The following is a 17,695-nucleotide window of genomic DNA, read 5'->3' on the forward strand; positions in this document are numbered from 1 at the left end:
AGCTTATATTAACAGCAGCTTTTTGGATATTGCTCCCAGGTGTGTTCCAGAAGTTTGGCAAATTCATCATATCCAAATCATGTTTCTTATCTCCCTAAAAACCCAATTGTCTTCCAATTTCTGTCAAAAACACCATTTTCCTCCCAAATCACCTAGGTTCACAGTCTTGGAATCATTCCTGACTCTTGATTCTACTTCATTTCCCATTATCCAATTGGGTTTCAAGTCCCAAATGAGGTCATGAAGAGTCGGACATGATGGAAATGGTTGAACAACAGTGGAATTTCTTTTGTATCCCTCCAAGTGTTTCTTGTGCACATCTTTGTGCATAGTTCATTCAATCCTCTCATTTCTAATCTGGACTATTGCAGTAGCTTCTCAATGGTCTCCCAGCCTCATGTATCCCCCTTTAGCTGGGCTGCAGGATGTCCCCGCAGCACAAGTCTGGTTCCACACTTAGTCACATTTCTGCTATTCATGCACTCAACTGGCCAATGCTGACCTTGTCACAGTTTGTTCCCTCATCTTTGATGAAGATAAACCCCCTTTATCTCCCCTGCCTTCTCTCTCTCTTTCTCTCTACTCCTTCTCCCTCCCCTCTTCCCCATCCTTCATCTTTTAGAATCCCTGACTTCCCACTTGAAACTTGTTCCTGTTGTCCTAACAGTTCCTGATTCCCTTCCTTGGCCTCTTTCTTTTTGCTTTCTGTATATTGTGTTTTTCTTTATATATGATTTAAGTGGAGGAAGGGGGTCGGAACCGGCTTTCATTTTTGTTCTTGTATCCTTGTTTCCATTCATTTCTTAGAGTGAGAATCGCCTAATGAAGACTTAAGTTTATTACCTCATCCAGAGTGCAGTTGAAACTCTAGTCTCTCTCTGTCTGAATGTTTGCGTCTGCCTTGGGACAGCTGTGGTGATTGGGAAGTAGCCCTGCAGAGTCTTGAGTACTAAGGCTCTGATTTTTCTCCCTAATAGGAATTGGCTGAAAGTCCCTTTCCAGTTTCACTATTCACTGTGATTCTCTGGTTGTGTCGTCACAGTTTTGCGGCAGCCTTTCCATTCACAAACTGTTTTTCTTTCCCCAGATCCGGCCTCACATTGCTACTTTACGCAAGTACACCTATGGCAAACACATTCTGGCAAAGCTGGAAAAATACTATATGAAGAATGGGGTGGACTTGGGGCCAATTTGCGGACCACCCAATGGTATAATTTGAAGCAATGAATTCTTGAAAAAACTCAGTGGCCAACAGGCAAAATCCAACCAGCAACCGGAAATACTCCAATATACAGTTAGAAAAGGGTTAATGGTTGCTCACCTATTACAGAGAAAATCAACTAAAAAGCCTTTGTAAATTTCTTTAATTTTATTATGCATAACATGTACTAATTATTTTTTTTAATTGACTAATTGCCCTGCTGTTTTACTGGTGTATAGGATACTTGTACATAGGTAACCGATGTACATGGAAGGCCACATATTTTGTTCATTGTTGTATCTATATTCCAAGTGCAGAAACTTTCAGGGTGGTTGGTTTAAAAAAAAAAAAAAAGAAAAAAAAAAGAAAAAAAAGGTTTTTAACTCATCTGCCTCACTGGCAAATTTTGCAAATACTTGTTTTTCCCCCCAATTTTAGTCAAAATTCAGAAGTTCTCATTTTAGTTAAATGGCACAAAACCTGCATTTAATGCTGTTTATAAATATTAAAAGTTTCAGAGTTGCTAAAGCTTCAGTTTAAGAGAATTTTAAGTTTATGAAACTTTTTAAATTGCTTTTTGGGGGGAGTAGAATATGCTAAAGAACTTAGCTTAGTCGATTTTTGGAAGGATGAATGCACACCCAGGACATTTTAAAAGCAGGGTGGGTGTGTTTGTTTACTGCCGACTTGATTTATTCTGTTCAAAGGCAAAATGTGATTATTTAGCATGAGAAAAAAAAAATCCAACTCTGCTTTGGTCTTGCTTCTATAAATATATAGTGTATACTTGGTGTAGACTTTGCATATATAAAAATTTGTAGTATTTTCTTGTTTTGATGTCTAATCTGTATCTATAATGTACCCTAGTAGTGGAACATACTTTTGATTGTACAATTGTACATTTGTAAACCTCTGTAATGTAAATGTGGAGAAGTTTGAATCAACATAAACCCGTTTTTTGGTAAGACAAAAAAATTAGCAAACCTGTGCATTTCAATGTATATTCACACCTTTTATGGTCGTAGCATATAGTGTTGTATATTGTAAATTGTAATTTCAACCAGAAGTAAATTTTTTCTTTTGAAGGAAATGTTCTTTATACAGCCTAGTTAATGTTTAAAGAGAAAAAAGCTTGGTTTTATTTGTCACCTCGTGGAACAGTAGCGAGATCCTTTCTAAATGTTCTACAAAATGACTCAGTTAAAAAATAGTGTTTTTTTAATCTTCCAGGAGTAACATGTTTTGCTTATTTTGTGACAGTAAAAAGGACGTGCAAAGGTTCAGCCCCGCCCTGCCCCCCAATCAGAGCCCCTTCCACCTTGTAAAGTGTGAAGCCCGCCCTTTTTGTACAGAAGATGAACTGTATTTTGCATTTTGTCTACTTGTAAGTGAATGTAACATACTGTCAATTTTCCTTGTTTGAATATAGAATTGTAACACTACACGGTGTACATTTACAGAGCCTTGTGTATATTTCCAATGAACTTTTTTGCAAGCACACTTGTAACCATATGTGTATAATTAACAAACCTGTGTATGCTTATGCCTGGGCAACTATTTTTTGTAACTTGTGTAGATTGTCTCTAAACAATGTGTGATCTTTATTTTGAAAAATACACAACTTTGGAATCTGGGTTTGTGCTTTCTTTAAACCCTCTTAGTAGAGACCCCTCCAGGGCACTGGGACCCACCTCACCTGCCAGCTGGGGCTCAGGTGAAATAAAACTGACTTTATATATGGGGTGTAGAAATAGAGGGATTCAGGGACAGAATCAAGGCGTTCTCTCCACATTGGGGGCAAAGGGAATCCTTTTTTTAGGCTTAAATTTATTAACAGAAATTGTGTTCATCCCCTTGAGTTCTTTAGTTATCCCCCATGGCTAATGTCCCTTATAACAAAGAGTTAGAGGGGTAAAGGGATGGGGGATAGAGGTCAGGCCAAACTAACCAGCATAACTGTTATAGGAAATCTGGGTAGGGATTAAGAGAGTTGCCTACAGTTGTAACAGCCAACATGTGTCCAAGGTGGGACTTCTCACTTCTGACTGCAGCAGGCCTTAGATGGGCAAAGAAACTAACAGAGGAAATTCTTTTGAGGGGGAGGAGGCGTGGCAAGGGTTAAGTGACTTGTTTAGGGTCACCTAGCTAGTGAATGTTAAGTCAGGCTGATTTGAACTCGGGTCCTCCTGACCCCAGAGCCCTTTGTCCACTGTACCATCCATTTTCCCCTAATGGGAAATTCTACTCACGAGCAGATTCTCACCACTAATAAGAAACTACTTATGGGCCATGCAAATAATGGAATATCGGGGGAAATGACCACAGCATCTGAGGATAGTTTTTACTATTTTAAAATTTTTATTTAAATATAGGAGAATCAAGTCAGAAATAGCTTGATATGAACTCATGATTTGGGCTGAGCAGCATTCAAGAGGTTCCCCAAAAAGGGTAGTGAGGATCCCTTAGCCTAAAATTCTTTTGAGAACCTTACGTAGAAGGGATGTTATCAAGTATGAAGTACTGGTGACTTTGGACATGGTTCTTAGAAAGAGGAAGGAGGGAGCCCAATTAAAAAGACTGATGTGGACGTAGAGGGAATTTATCCACTAATAATCTTTTTTTTTAAAAAACACAGAAATGAAAACTCAAGGACAATTAAAAGGATGAACAGAAAAATGCATTGTGGAGATGCAAGTGTACCATTCAGGATTGCTTCCCATGTGATCTTGTCTAAGTTAATTTCCTCTTTTTTTAAAATTAAGGTTTGGATTTTTGACTTCTAAAATACCTTCTTCCTCTAGGTCTTTGATCCTATGACCTGTGTCTTTCAGTATGGAGGGGACTGGCAGAATGATTGCCAAGTCTGTGATAATGCTCTCTGAAAGACATTGGGACAGAAGCACTATCTTAGGCAGGGCATAAAAGGGAAGAGAATCAAGTCTGTAAAACATAAGCTCAGTTTGACACCTGGCAAAATTTTATAATATATTTTAAAGAGAGGGATAGTGACTGTCAGCCAAGTTAAGAATTTTTTAAGTACCTGCTCTCTGCCTGATGTGCCGGGAAGTACTGGGGATACAAAGAAAGGTGAAAGCCAGTCTGCTCTCTAGGAGCTTGCAATCTAAAGGAGGAGACTACATGCAAACATGCAAACAATAATGTACCATTTGAAGTCATCAAAAGAGGGAAGGCCCTAATCTTCAAAGGCTGTTGACAAGAAAGACAGTGGGATTTTAGTTGGGGTTATTTAGTTTATACATATAAACTGTATTTAGTTGAGGTGGAAATGAGAGCATTTGGGCTGTGAAGGCAGTCAAGGAAAATGCCCAGAGCTGAGAGATGAGTGTCTATTTGAGGAATAGCAAGCAGGTCAGAGCCACTGAGTCACAGAGTATGTTTGGAGGTATAAGATGTAAGATTAGGAAAGGGGGTAGGGAGCTCAGTTCTGAAGGATTTTGAATACTAAACTTTTGTATTTCATCCTAGGGGTGATGTAATAAGGACCATTAGAATTTGTGGAGGAGGGAAGTGACCTGTTTGGACCTGTGCTTTAGAAAAATCATTTTGGCAGTTGAATGGAAGTTGAATTAGAGTGCGAGAGAGTTGGGGCAGGCAGACTCACTGGCAGACTATCCTGGCATAAGATGATGAAAGTTTCCACCAAGGGTTGTTTTCAAGAGATGTTGCAAAGGTGAAATGTGAAGGCTTTGACAATATGGTAAGTGAAAGATAGGATTGAGGATGACTCAATTTGTGAATCTTAGGGATTGGGAAGATGGTGTTGCTTTCAATAACAGGGAAGTTTGGAAATGGGAAAAAGGGAGCAAGTTCAGTTTTACACATGTTGAATTTAAGATATGGAACATACAGCTTGAGATGTCCAATAGGCAGTTCCAGATTTGATAAAGGAATAGAAAACTAGGGCTGTATATGTAAATCTGGGAATCATTATCTTAGAGATGCTAATTCATATAGAAGGAGGAATGGAGCCTTTAGGGGACGCCTGTGGTTCATCCCTAAGGCTTGACTTGGATGAGGAACCAATAAAAGAGACTGAGAAAGGACAGATAAGAGAACCTGCAGAGAACAAGGTCACAAAACCCCAGAAGGTACAAAAGGTGACTAGTAGTGTCAGAGGCTAAAGAGATAAAGGTGAATGAGGACTGAGCAAAGGTCTTTGGATGTGGCAATTAGTAGATTATTCAAAACTCTGGTGGTAGTTTCAGTTGAACGATGAGGTGAGAAGCCAGATTGTAGGGAGTTTAGAGCCTGAGAGGAGAGGTACCTATTGTAGACAGCTTTCTCAAGATGTTTGGGCACAAGAGGTATGGGGTAAGAGTGAGGATGAAAGGATCAAGTAAGTGATGGTTGTTTTGGTTTATTTTGATTTTAGGATAGGGGAGAAATAGGGGGTTTAGGAGGCAGCAGGGAAGCAACCAGTAGAAAGGGAGAAAGAAAACAAGTGGGAACAAAGGGAGACGGGACAAAGAAGAAATCTGCTACAGGAGATAGAATGGAAAAGGTGCAGATAGAGAGGTTTGTCTTGGTAAGAAATAGGGTCAACTTTTTGTGTGATGGGTAAAAGATATAGTAGAAGAAGCTATTTGATATGAGATGAGGAGGAAAGGAGAAAGGAGCAAATGGCTTCAGTATTTTTTATCTAATATTTTCTTCTCCCCTCCCCAATTACATATAAAACAATTTTTTAACATTCTTTTCAAATTTTGAGTTCCAAATTCTCTCCCTCCTTTCTCTCCTCATTGAGAGGGCAAGCAAATTAACATAGGTTATACATGTATAGTCATGCAAAGCACATTTCCATGTAAACCATTTTGTGAAAGAAAACAGATAAAAATAAAAATAATCTTAAGAAATATGAAGTAAAGAAAAAGTATCTTTGATCTGCATTCCAGCTCTTCCAGTTTTTTCTCTGGAATTGGAGCACCTTTCATCAAAAGTCCTACAGAATTGTCTTGGATCATGTATTGCTGAGAATAGTTAAGTTATTCATAGTAGACTATCATATAATATTGCTGTTACCATGTACAATGTTCTCCTGGTTCTGTTCCGTTTGCATCAGTTCATCTAAGTCTTTCCATGTTTTTCTGAGAGTATCCTGATCCAGATTATTTTTTCTCTGTATTTTATGTTTCCAATTACATGTAAAGATAGTTTTCAACATTTATTTTTGTAAGATTTTGAGTACCAGATTTTTTCTTTCTCCCTCCCTTACCTCTCTTCCCCAAGACAGTAAGCAAATGATATACAATGATTTTTAACGTATTTCATATTATGTTGTAAAAGAAAAATTAGAACAAAAGGGGAAAACCACGAGAAAGAAAAAGCAGACAAAAAAAGGTGGAAATAGTAGGCTTCCACCTGCATTTAGACTCCATAGTTCTCTCTCTGGATGGATGCGATTGGCATTTTCCGTCCCAAGTCTATCGGAATTGCCTTGAATCACCACATTGTTGAGAAGAGTCAAGTGCATCAGAGTTGATCATCACATAATCTTGTTATTGCTGTGTACCATGTTCTTCTGGTTCTGGTCACTTCGCTTGGTTCATGTAAGTCTTTCCAGCTTTTCTGAAATGAGCCTGCTCATCATTTCACATAGAACAATAATATTCCATTGCATTCATATACCATAACTTATTTAGATTTCTCCATTGATGAGCATCCATTCAATTTCTAATTCCTTGCCACCACAAAAAGCTGCTCATCATTTCTTCAAGCACAATAATATTCCTTCCCAATCGTATACAACAACTTGTAACATTTCTGCCTCAGTGATAAAAAAAGTGTCAGAAAAGGGATCCTTCCTAAAGACTGAGTACAAATTTTCACTTTTCTCCCCCTTATCCAATGTCACACACTCTGGTAAAATTATTATGAAATTCAATGTAGAAAAAATGATTCAGCAGAACACATATTGTCAAACTAACTAACTTTTAATTTGTATCAGGCTACCATCTCCTCACTGAACTAGTCTTTTTAGGGAACAAACATTTTAGATGGTAAACTACAATGATGAACATTTTTTAAAAAGGAACCATAAGGACCTATTGTTTGTATCTACTAGCTAAATGGAATAATTCTTGCCTCCTCTTTGTTCATTTTGGAAAGTGGGAGAAGATTAAACAGCCAGAGACTCAGACAGAAGGAAGGGGGGAGAAAAGGCAAAATAACAAACCTATTTTCACTAGAAAGCTTGAAACCTAAAAAGAATATGTATATGCTTTTAAATTTTTAAAAGTTTTTTCAATCAGCAAAAATTTGCCTTCTGTCCTTTTCTCTTATACCAACTGAGAATGAAAGAAAAACAATAATTGTGTTACAAATATCATCATGTAAAAAACAAAATTCTTCATTGGACATAACAAAAAAAAAAAAAAGTCTTATGCACTGAGGCCTTCAGGAGGTAGGTAGCCTGTGTTATCATTATTCTTCTGCAATCCTGATTGGCCATTATGCTGATCAGAACTCCTAGGACTTTTAAAGCTGTTTGTTTTTTTCACTTCAGTTGGCACAAGGAGGAATATTTCTTTATGGGCACTTGAGGTTTTGAGTATAGAATATTTCCCATAAGTTCAAAAAACATAAATATATTGGCTTTGCAATGGAAGTTTATTGGATTTTAGGGGTGAGAAAAGAGATGTTTCTAATCTGCTAGTATGTCTCTAGGATCTTTTGGTCAACTGTTTATAAGAATTGTAATGAAGGAAGACAAAACATAGGAACTGTTGGCACTGAAAAAATTTGTTGAAAAATGGAGTTGTATGTGTCAGAAGTGAGAAGAAACTATGCACATCTTTCTCTGCTATTATAAAGAAGGAAATGAAAAGTTATATTTTGAAATGAAGATATTGAAAAAAGTTATATGTGTATATTAAAGAAAAGTATGTGATATGTACATGCATATACATACTATGCACTTATATATCTGTACACAATACACATATGTGTATACACATGGATATATGATATATTACATAATATATGTAACATGCTTTATATATATTTATGTGGACATATATACATGTCTATCCATTAGAATTTCCTTAAGGCAATCTATGCTATTCTCCTTCTGCTCAATACTGGATCCAGTTTATGGTCCATTTGTCTTCTAGTTGGTGGAGATGTGGAAAGCAAGTAAGAGGGACAAAACTAGTACAAGGGCACAGTGGTATTAGATGTTCCTCCCACATGATTGTGTGTGAGGAACAAATAGAAGGTTAGTTTGACTGTATCACAGAATGTAAAAGGAAAAATAAGGTTTGATGAAGTTGGAAAGATAGTTTGGAGCCAGGTTGTAAAGGGTTTAAAAAACTAAATAGAAGAGTTTCTATTTGATCCTAGAGGCATCAGAGAATCATTGGAGTTTTTTGAACAGTGATCAGGTTTATGCTTAAAGGAAAATCACTTTGGCAGCTGTGGACAGAGTGGATTTGGGAGATATCATTAAGGAAAACTATTAGGAAGCTCTAGCATTTATCTAGGTGTCTGATGATACCCCTAATTAAAGTGATAGCCTTGTGAATAGACAGAAAGAATCTGAGACATATTGTAGTGACAAAAAGCAAATTCTGCAAGGTGTGAGATTTGTGGGGTTGGTTATAGAGAATTAGGGATCATGAGTAATACCGAGGTTTTTTTCCCCCCTGAGGCTGGGGTTAAGTCACACAGCTAGGAAGTGTTAAGTGTCTGAGACCAGATTTGAACTCGGTCCTCCTGAATTCAGGGCTAGTGCGCTATCAACTGCGCCCCCTAGGTAGCCTCAATGCTGAGTTTTTTAAACTAAGGAGATTGGAAAAATTCTGGTGACTAACAGAAACAGGGAAATTTGAAGGGAGGAAGGTTGGGGGAGAAAAGATAAGTTCTATCTTGGATATGTTGAGTTTGAGATGTCCATAGGACATCTAGTTTGGAATGTCCAATAGGGCCATTCAGCCGATGGCCTGATACTCAGCATATAGACTATTGGCTAAATATATATGTTTATAAGTCATTTTCATAGAGATGATAATTAAACTCATGGAATCTGAAGAAGTCACCAAGAGCATTAATGTAGAGAAGAGGAGAGATTTCAGGTCGGAACCCTTCTTATGTTTCAGTTGCCTCTTATTATGTTATCATCTTCCATGAGAGTGTAAGATCCTTGAGGACCGGAATGGTCTTTTTTTTTTTTTTTTTTTTTTTTTTCTTTCTGTTTCAGTATTTTGTATTTCTATTTTTTTTTAATTGTCTGGCACATAGTAAATATTTATTAAATGTTTGTTGGCTTTATACAACTCTCTCTACTGCTAAGCTCCAGGAATTATTTTATTTAATCAAGTAACCTCTATTAGTTTTTAAAAAGGGATATTTACAAGTCAACAAAAATAGCAAGAATAGAGTTTACTATTATTTCCCCTCAAAACTTGGGACCATACTCTTCTCTCTATCATCTTGGTCCCTGAGGAGATTGGGCTCAAATTTAATACATATAAATTACCCTTACCAACTACACTTCTAAATGCATGGCTGATGAGTGGAGGAGTTTCATTTCTACTACTTCTGGATTGGACCAGACAAGTCATTTGTAATTTTATTCCTCACTATTTGACTTCCAAAGAAAATTCCTGCATTGATTCCAGGTCCTGAATGTTAGCTGTTATGTTCTCCAGACCTCCCAAAGCTCTCAAGATTGTAGTCATCTCTGATAGGACCTTATGGTTAGATGGAGCAATGTCTGAGTTTTTGATTAAAGAATAAACATGCTTGTGCATAATGGTGAAATTTAGGATATTGCCATTTCTATGTTAAGTGGAGCAAAAGAATAGGTCATGAGATTTAAGAAAATTGAAGAATTGGGACATTAGTGAGCTTGAGGAACCACCTAAATGGATGTTGAAGCCTTCAGGTAAAACAGCAGGAGGTGGGGAAGAAAGGAAGGTGATGAACTAAATGCTGAACTTACAAAGCAAGAAGAATGATATAGTGCCTTATAAACAATAGTCACCAGAATGTGGTTTGGATGGAAGATTTTAATTGAGACTGAAAGGAGGATACGTGAGTGAGTAAGAAAGGGAGAGAGTGGAAGTGGCAGTGGGGGGCAGGGAATATTGTCTCATCCTCCAGGACTAATGTTCCTGGGACTGTTTTCAAATAAGAAGATGATCAAAGATACATTGTTGGAGTTTGATCTTAGCGGGATCTAGTGGATGAAGAGAATATGAGAGAAAGAGGTCAGGAATGATGGGAAATTTGCTTACTATGGCGCAGGGATTCCAGAAGACACCATAGAAGTGGAACTTTTAGTGGGTAAGATTGAGGAGGATGGGAGTGAAAGAATGGGAAATGAATGTCAAATAAAATTTGCTTCTATGAAAATTGGTTATTATAGGAATGGGGATTGAAACAAAGTGGGAAATTGTTAGGATAATTGAAGATCATGTATGGATAATAAAGCTCACAGTCTTCAAGAGGTGTAATACTCATAATGCCATAATGCATACAGAAAGATCTGGAGAAACCTCACCATTTGTTGGAAATCTCTCTTTTACCTGGATTCTGCCTTGGCTATCCACTGTTACAGTGGTAAATATATTTGCCCAACATATATCACATGGTTTTATAACTTGCTTGATATTAAAAACTAGAGGTCTCTGAATAAATTTCTTTTATATTATTCAAGGAATTTTGTAGTTTTGATACATGGGAGACAGCCTTGAAGGACAGCCTTTAAAAAAAAAAAAAAAAAGGTTGTCTTTAAGATGATATTTTGCTCCTTTGAATCTAATGGTTTTCTACAATCAACCAAAAATACTCTTCTATTCTTTGCACTTTTCAGCCACATGTGTGAATTATAAAGTTATGTGAGCTGCTATAGAATATTTTGTGAAAATCTACCTGTTTCTTTCTCATACCTGTATCAAATTTCAAATTGATTGATTCAATTAACCTATTGCTGGGCAAATCACCCAAATAAGATAAAGGTAGAAAGAAAGATCCCATGGGAGCCAAAATGTTCATAGCAACACTCTGTGAGAACAAAGGATTGGAATCAGGTGAGTGCCCACCATTTAGTGAATGACTAGATAAACTGAGGGGTGTGTGTGATGAATTATGTTGCAAAAAGAAATTCAGAGAAACCTATGAATTTGCATACTCTGATGTAGCATGTAATAAGTGGAATCAGCAGAAGAATCTATACAATGACTACAACAATCTCAATGGAAAGAACACTGACAGCAAACGGGCTGAATGTGCTTACTTTTTTTTAAACACAACCACCTTTGACTTCATTTCAACTTAGTTTTTGTGAATTTCACATGTAAAAATATAGAAGTAAATCTTGTCAATCAGTCAAATTATATAGTCAAACAAAACCTCCCGTCACGAAGTGTAGCTCTCAACCAATGAGAATTTTTTAGTCAATGATGGATGTGGTTTATCTAATTTAAAATAGCACAAAAATTCAGAATGGCTTAGTGTTTTATACAAAGGAACTGCTTAGGTTTGGCTTTACATGAAAGACAATAAATTTCTATTTTATAAAATGGTTTGATGAAGGCATGCATGACTGATAACAAAGATTAATAAATTTATTGAATTTAAATGATTTAATGCTATACATTGTACAAAAGCATTGAGATTTATCTGAATTCACTGTTTGATATAAGAAACGCTCAAACACAAAATTAATGGTACATTAAAAAAATAAAGCTTACAAATACCATTTTGAACGTTCTCTTTCAACACAATCTAGTGTGTAAAGTCTTCATCTCAGAGAAGAGAGAGAAAAACATGCTCTTATTCTCTCAGTTGACAGACAGGGGACTCTGAAGGTGGGATGTTGCATATATTAGTTGATACAGTCACTAGATTGTTTTTTTTTTTTTTTTTAACTAATTGCTTTTCTTTGTTATATATAAAGGAACTTTTTTTGTGCTCCACACATCATATTCAATCTTCTGTCTTTGCATTAGTATGATGTGCCCCATGCCTGAAATATTCTTTTTTTTTTTTTTTTTTTTTTTTTTTACATTATCCCTGATTGAAGGAAATCAGCTCAAGTACTCCCTTCTTCATGAAGTTTTTCTTAATCTTGCCCAAGATCTAGAGCCTTCTCCCCCAAATCACCTCAAATTTATTTTGTATATATTTGCTATATGTACACAACACACATACATACCCACACGTGCACACACATAGGTGGGTGAAGGATTTACATACATGTGCGCATGCACATGTATGTACATAGATGTGTGTTTGTGTGTGTACATATATGTATCTTATCTCCCCCATTGGAATGTAAGTTTCATGTTGATCAGGACCATTTTACTTTTGTCTGAATACACAGGGATTAGCAAATTATAAGTACTTAATAAATGCTTGTTATTGATCATTAGAGTATTCAAGTTGAGGGTAGAAATTAATGTAACATAAAAATAAAGAGCCTGGATAAACTTTATTTTTTATTTTTCTGCTGAGGCAATTGGGCTAAATGACTTTCCCAGGGTCACACAGCTAGAAAGTATTAAGTGTCTGAGGTTAGATTTGAACTCAGGTCCTACTGACTTCAGGGCTGGTGCTCTATCCACTGCGCCACCTAACTGCAAAAAGATTTTGTAGAGATAGGAAAGTAATCATATGGTTTGGTGGCATTTGATATTTTCTTTTTTTTTTTTTTCTACACTTCTCTTTCAGATAGCTGGAGAATTGTGTTGTCAATACTGACTTCCTTGTGGTCCTTTGGTTTAGTCTAACTGCTTTTCCCAAGTTTGCTTTCTTTAAATCCAGTTCTACTTCCTCTTATAACATATCTAGAATCATGTTTTTAGACTCTAAGTTTGATAGCTTCTTTGCCCTTGATGCTAAAGCATGTAAAACACACAGCAACAGATTGTGTTTACTTTCTAAGAACCAGACTAGTTGCCTATGAAAACCCACTAAACAAACAAAAATACAAAATGGCCCTCGAGGATCATGGCAGAGTGATGGAAAATGGGGCTGACAGTGCTAAAAATCAAAATGATTTGAGAGCTGTAGGTGAATAAGATGGTTCTTAGGCTCAACTGAATGTACTCAGTAGGAAATTCCGGAGCAAAAAAATAAAAATAAATAAATAAAATGCCTTAGCCCACAGCAGATCTGAGATGCATATGAGAACTTGAAACTTTTCCACAAACAGGCTAAGACCTGGCTCCAGAACCAGAGAATGAATAACAATATCAGTGGTGGAAAGATACTATATGGTCCCAAAATGACAAAGTAGGGATCAGAATGAAATAGCAGTTGTCTCTGTTCTTCATTTCACTAGGACTACATGGTGAATCCTCTGGAAACCTTCCAACATAGAGCCACCAAATTTGGAATAACCAGTTTTGGAACTGTGGAAAAGGATCATATTAGCATCACATACAGTTCCAATACTCTTAACCATCCAGTGACTTGGGAGCCACCTTTGGGAAAAATAATATTGAGAACTATCCCATGAAACAACGCAAGATAGTAAATTTAGTTGTTTAGTCATCTTCAGTCATGTCTGATTCTTTGTTGACGCCATTTGGTGTTTTCTTGGCAAAGATACAGACTATCCTCCAATTCACTTTACAGATGAGGAAACTGAGGCAAACAGGGTGAAGTGACTTGTCCAGAGTCACACAATTAGTAAATATCTGAGGCCAGATTTGAACTCAGGAAGATGAGTCTTTCTGACTCCAGGCCCAGCACTCTATGTACTATGGCACCACCTAGCTGCTCTTAAGTTTTCATTTATCTCCCCACATAATGGGTTACCTTCCAGACCATGTCATGAAGAATTGGCCTCCATCAAATGTGAAGAGGACTATTCTGGGCTGTACTGGAGCCAGCTCTAACTAGAGAGCCATTGTTAAATTTTCTTTTCTTTTTTGCTGAGGCAATTAGGGTTAAGTGACTTGCCCAGGGTCACACAGCAGGAAGTATTGTGTCTGAGGCTAGATTTGAACTCAAGTTCTCCTGACTTCAGGGCTGTTGCTCTATCCACCGTACCACCTAGCTGCCCCTCATTGTTAAATTTTCAATGGAAATATTTGCCCCTCAGCTACAAATCAGGGACTGGTTTATTGTTCTCTCAAAGTCTAAAGGTAAGAAAGTGTTAATGAGTCAGATTAAGTTTAATTGTGCATACCTATGCATTCCCTCACCTCTCCATCTCTACCCCACAAGTCCTGATTGTTAAACATTTACCAGAAAAGCCCTGCCTGTAATGCTCTATAAACATAGCTTGAGCTCCCCAGGAATGCAGTAGAAAGCTCAGTCAATGAAGTCATCACTAGACTGGGGGCAATAATAATAATTACTGACATTGATACATAATTTTTTTTAAAGAACTTCAGTACTATCCATTTTCTATCCTATTATGATTACTGACTAGTCACATCTTCTGTCAGAAGATACTCATTGGTGTTAATCTATTTCAGCCATAATCTGGGTAGTTATTTTTCCCCCTTGAAATATTCTTTTCTTGCCAGGGCCCTTTTTGCCCTTGTTTTCTTTTTCTTCTTTTGCCTTCCTTTTTTAGTATCTCAGTCTTCTGCGACTGGTTTATTTATATAGGTAAAAGGGTATATCTTGCAGGGAGGCATATCTCAAAACCCTCTCCAGATTTTGCTGGCTGGTTCTAGGTTTAGGAGCTTCTGAGATATGTAAAAGACATATGAGCTTCAAAATCCTGCTGTAAATGACAGGATGAAACCCAATATTAATGAGGAACAAAGGTTCAAAAAGCAGATTATGGGAAGTGACATGGCAATGGGATTTAATGACTTTACACTTTTTAAGCTGGACAGCTATATGGATAAGGAACCAGGATTGGAGTCAGGAAGATGAGTCTTCCTGAGTTCAAATCTGGCCTCCGACACTACTCGGTCTTCTCATTTGTAAAATGAACTGGAGAAGAAAATAGCAAACTGCTCCTTTATCTTTTCCAAGAAAACGCCAAATGAGGTCATGAAGAGTTGGACACAACTGAAAAATAACTACACCACAGCCTTTTAAAGGCACAGATTTTTGGTAAAATATTAGTTTAAATGAAATCTGTCATTTATTCTGGATCTTTATTCTTTATATAATTCTTCCTTTAGTAAAGATAGAAGGAAATTAATGCTAGTGCCTTCTCTGAGATCATCTCCAATTTATCTTGGATCTAGCTAGTTGTCTATGTGTTTCTCCTCATTAGACCAAGAGTACCTTGCCTTTTCTTTGTGTCCTCAGTGCATGATTCCTGACACACTGTAGGTGCTCAATAAATGCCACTTCACTTGATTTGACTCAGCTGTTGGGGCTGACTCTATGAAGGCAAGGACAATTTTGTTTTTGTTTTTATGTCCTTTCTCCTTCTCTGCCCATACCTGGAACAGAATAGGTGTATAATAGATGCTTGTTGGAGTCTTCTTCAATTGCTAAGTGGACATTCTACAGAAAAAAACAAAATCATATCAGTCATGACATTAACCCTATAAGTGAAACCAGAAGACAAATGGGAGTTATGATTACATGGAAAGATGGCTTATAATCAGCAATGGAGGGCAAAAAAGTGGTTGGCATTTTTTTTAATCCCAAGGAAACAAGAAATGTCATTGAATAATAAGTTCCATCACCTTTTATTGCAGTGTTCACTTCAAAAACATCACCACAAAATAAACCGCAGTTTATGTACTAATAAGAGCTTGAGGAAGCAGAGATTCTGTGAAGATTTGATCTGTGAAATTCTCCAAATTAAGTCATTGTGATTTCAAAGCAAAGGTAGCCATATGGAAAATAACACAAAGTACTATGGAAAATATGGCATAAGAATAAGAAACAAGGAGTGAAACTTATATAACAGAGTATAGACAGTGAAACTCTCCCAACTTTCTCCTGCATATAACTTTAAACTAATACCTCAAACAGGATTCTGTAGTGGCAGTCAATAAAAGGCTGGAATGAAGTATTTTTTTGCGGACTAAGACAACTAAGGAGGTCAATGTAGAGTTCTGAGACATTGGGGTGGAGGTTGATCCAGAGTGCAATGTGCACAGTGGTAATACCAGCAGCAGGCCTTAGAAGCAGGGGTGACTATGTCAGCAGCAGCTTCAGGAGCTTTCAGTGCAGAAACAGTAAGGGGACTGGATAATTGGTTAGAAAGAGATTGTAGGGGACCCTTTGCTGACACTGGGTGTAAGACCTTGTAGCTTTGCCCAGATGCAGTTCTGGGTAATAATTCCAGGGGGAAGAAAAGCATTAGCACTTATGGCTGTAAGAAATCAGGGGCCCTAATCATAGTTCCAGGGCAGAGAAGTCTTGTGGTTCACAAAGGAGCAGGGGTCCAGTCTCAGTTTTAAGGCAGAGAGAAGCACTAATAATTGTGGCTTCAGGAAACCGAAATCCCCAACTAAATAAAGACCAAAGCACAGACCATGAGAATAAAGCCACACAACTTACAGATTCTCAGAACTGACTGAAAGCAGCAGCACAAAACCACTGAAGCTTGGAGCAGTGCCCTCTTTCCCCAAGAGCAGAGCCCAACTTTAACATAAAGTTAAAAATCAAGAAACATACTGAAAAAATATTTTAAAAATAACCTGACCGTAAAAAAGTTACAGGAAAGAACAAGATGCAAACTGGGAAGAAGACATCAATTTCAAAACACCTTCAAGCAAAGCCTCAAAGATAAATGAAAATTGGACACAAACCCAAGGAGAGTTCCTAGAACTCAAAATTACTTTGAAAGATCAAATAATAAAATTAGAGGGAAAATGGGAAGGGAAATGAGTATGATGTAAGCAAATCATGAAAAAAGAGAATAGCTTGGTAAAAGAGGCATTAAAAGTACTGAAAAAAAAAAAAAAAAAAAACAACACTATACCTTAAAAAACAGAATTGGCCAAATAGTAAAAGAGGACAAAAAAAATCATTGAAGAAAAAAAGCTCTTTAAAACCAAAACTGGCCAAATGGTAAAAAGGACAAAAGCTCACTGAAGAAAATTCTTTAAAAATTAGAATTAGGCAAGTAGAAGATAATGGCTCTGTGAGACTTTAAGAAACAATAAAACAAAGTCAAAAGAATGAAAAATAGGAAAAACAAACTATTGCACTGGAAAAACAGCTGACCTGAAAAATAGATTGAGGAGAGATAATTTATTGAACTCCTTGAAAGCCATGATCAAATGAAGAGTCTAGAAAATTTCAAAAAAGTCTTAAGAGAAATTGCTCTGATATCCTAGAACCAGAGGGTTAAATAGGAATTGAAAAAAAAAATCTATTGATTATCTCCTGAAAAATCCCCAAATTAAAACTCCCAGCAACATTATAGCCAGATTTCAGAGCTTCAAGGTCAAAGAGAAAATATTACAAACAGCCAAAAACCAATTCAAATACTGTGGAACTAAGTCACAATCACACAAGATTTAGCAACTTCCAGATTAAAGGAGTGAAAGATTTGAAATATGACATTCTGGAAGACAAAAGAGTTAGGATTACAACTAA

The 17,695-nt window shown here is 36.9% G+C and overlaps 1 protein-coding gene across 1 annotated transcript in view; it reads left to right on the forward strand.

The window, feature by feature from the left end:
- The window catches only part of PUM1 (pumilio RNA binding family member 1), a 169,998-nt gene extending 167,164 nt beyond the window's left edge, over positions 1 to 2,834 (forward strand). The window contains 1 exon segment of the mRNA XM_074305535.1: positions 1,088 to 2,834. Coding sequence (XP_074161636.1) covers positions 1,088 to 1,219 — 132 coding nt within the window. The 3' untranslated portion in view covers positions 1,220 to 2,834.
- Positions 2,835 to 17,695: the final 14,861 nt, after the last annotated feature.

The sequence above is a fragment of the Sminthopsis crassicaudata genome, chromosome 3, assembly GCF_048593235.1.
Source record: "Sminthopsis crassicaudata isolate SCR6 chromosome 3, ASM4859323v1, whole genome shotgun sequence".
In the NCBI taxonomy this organism is placed as follows: Eukaryota; Metazoa; Chordata; class Mammalia; order Dasyuromorphia; family Dasyuridae; genus Sminthopsis; species Sminthopsis crassicaudata.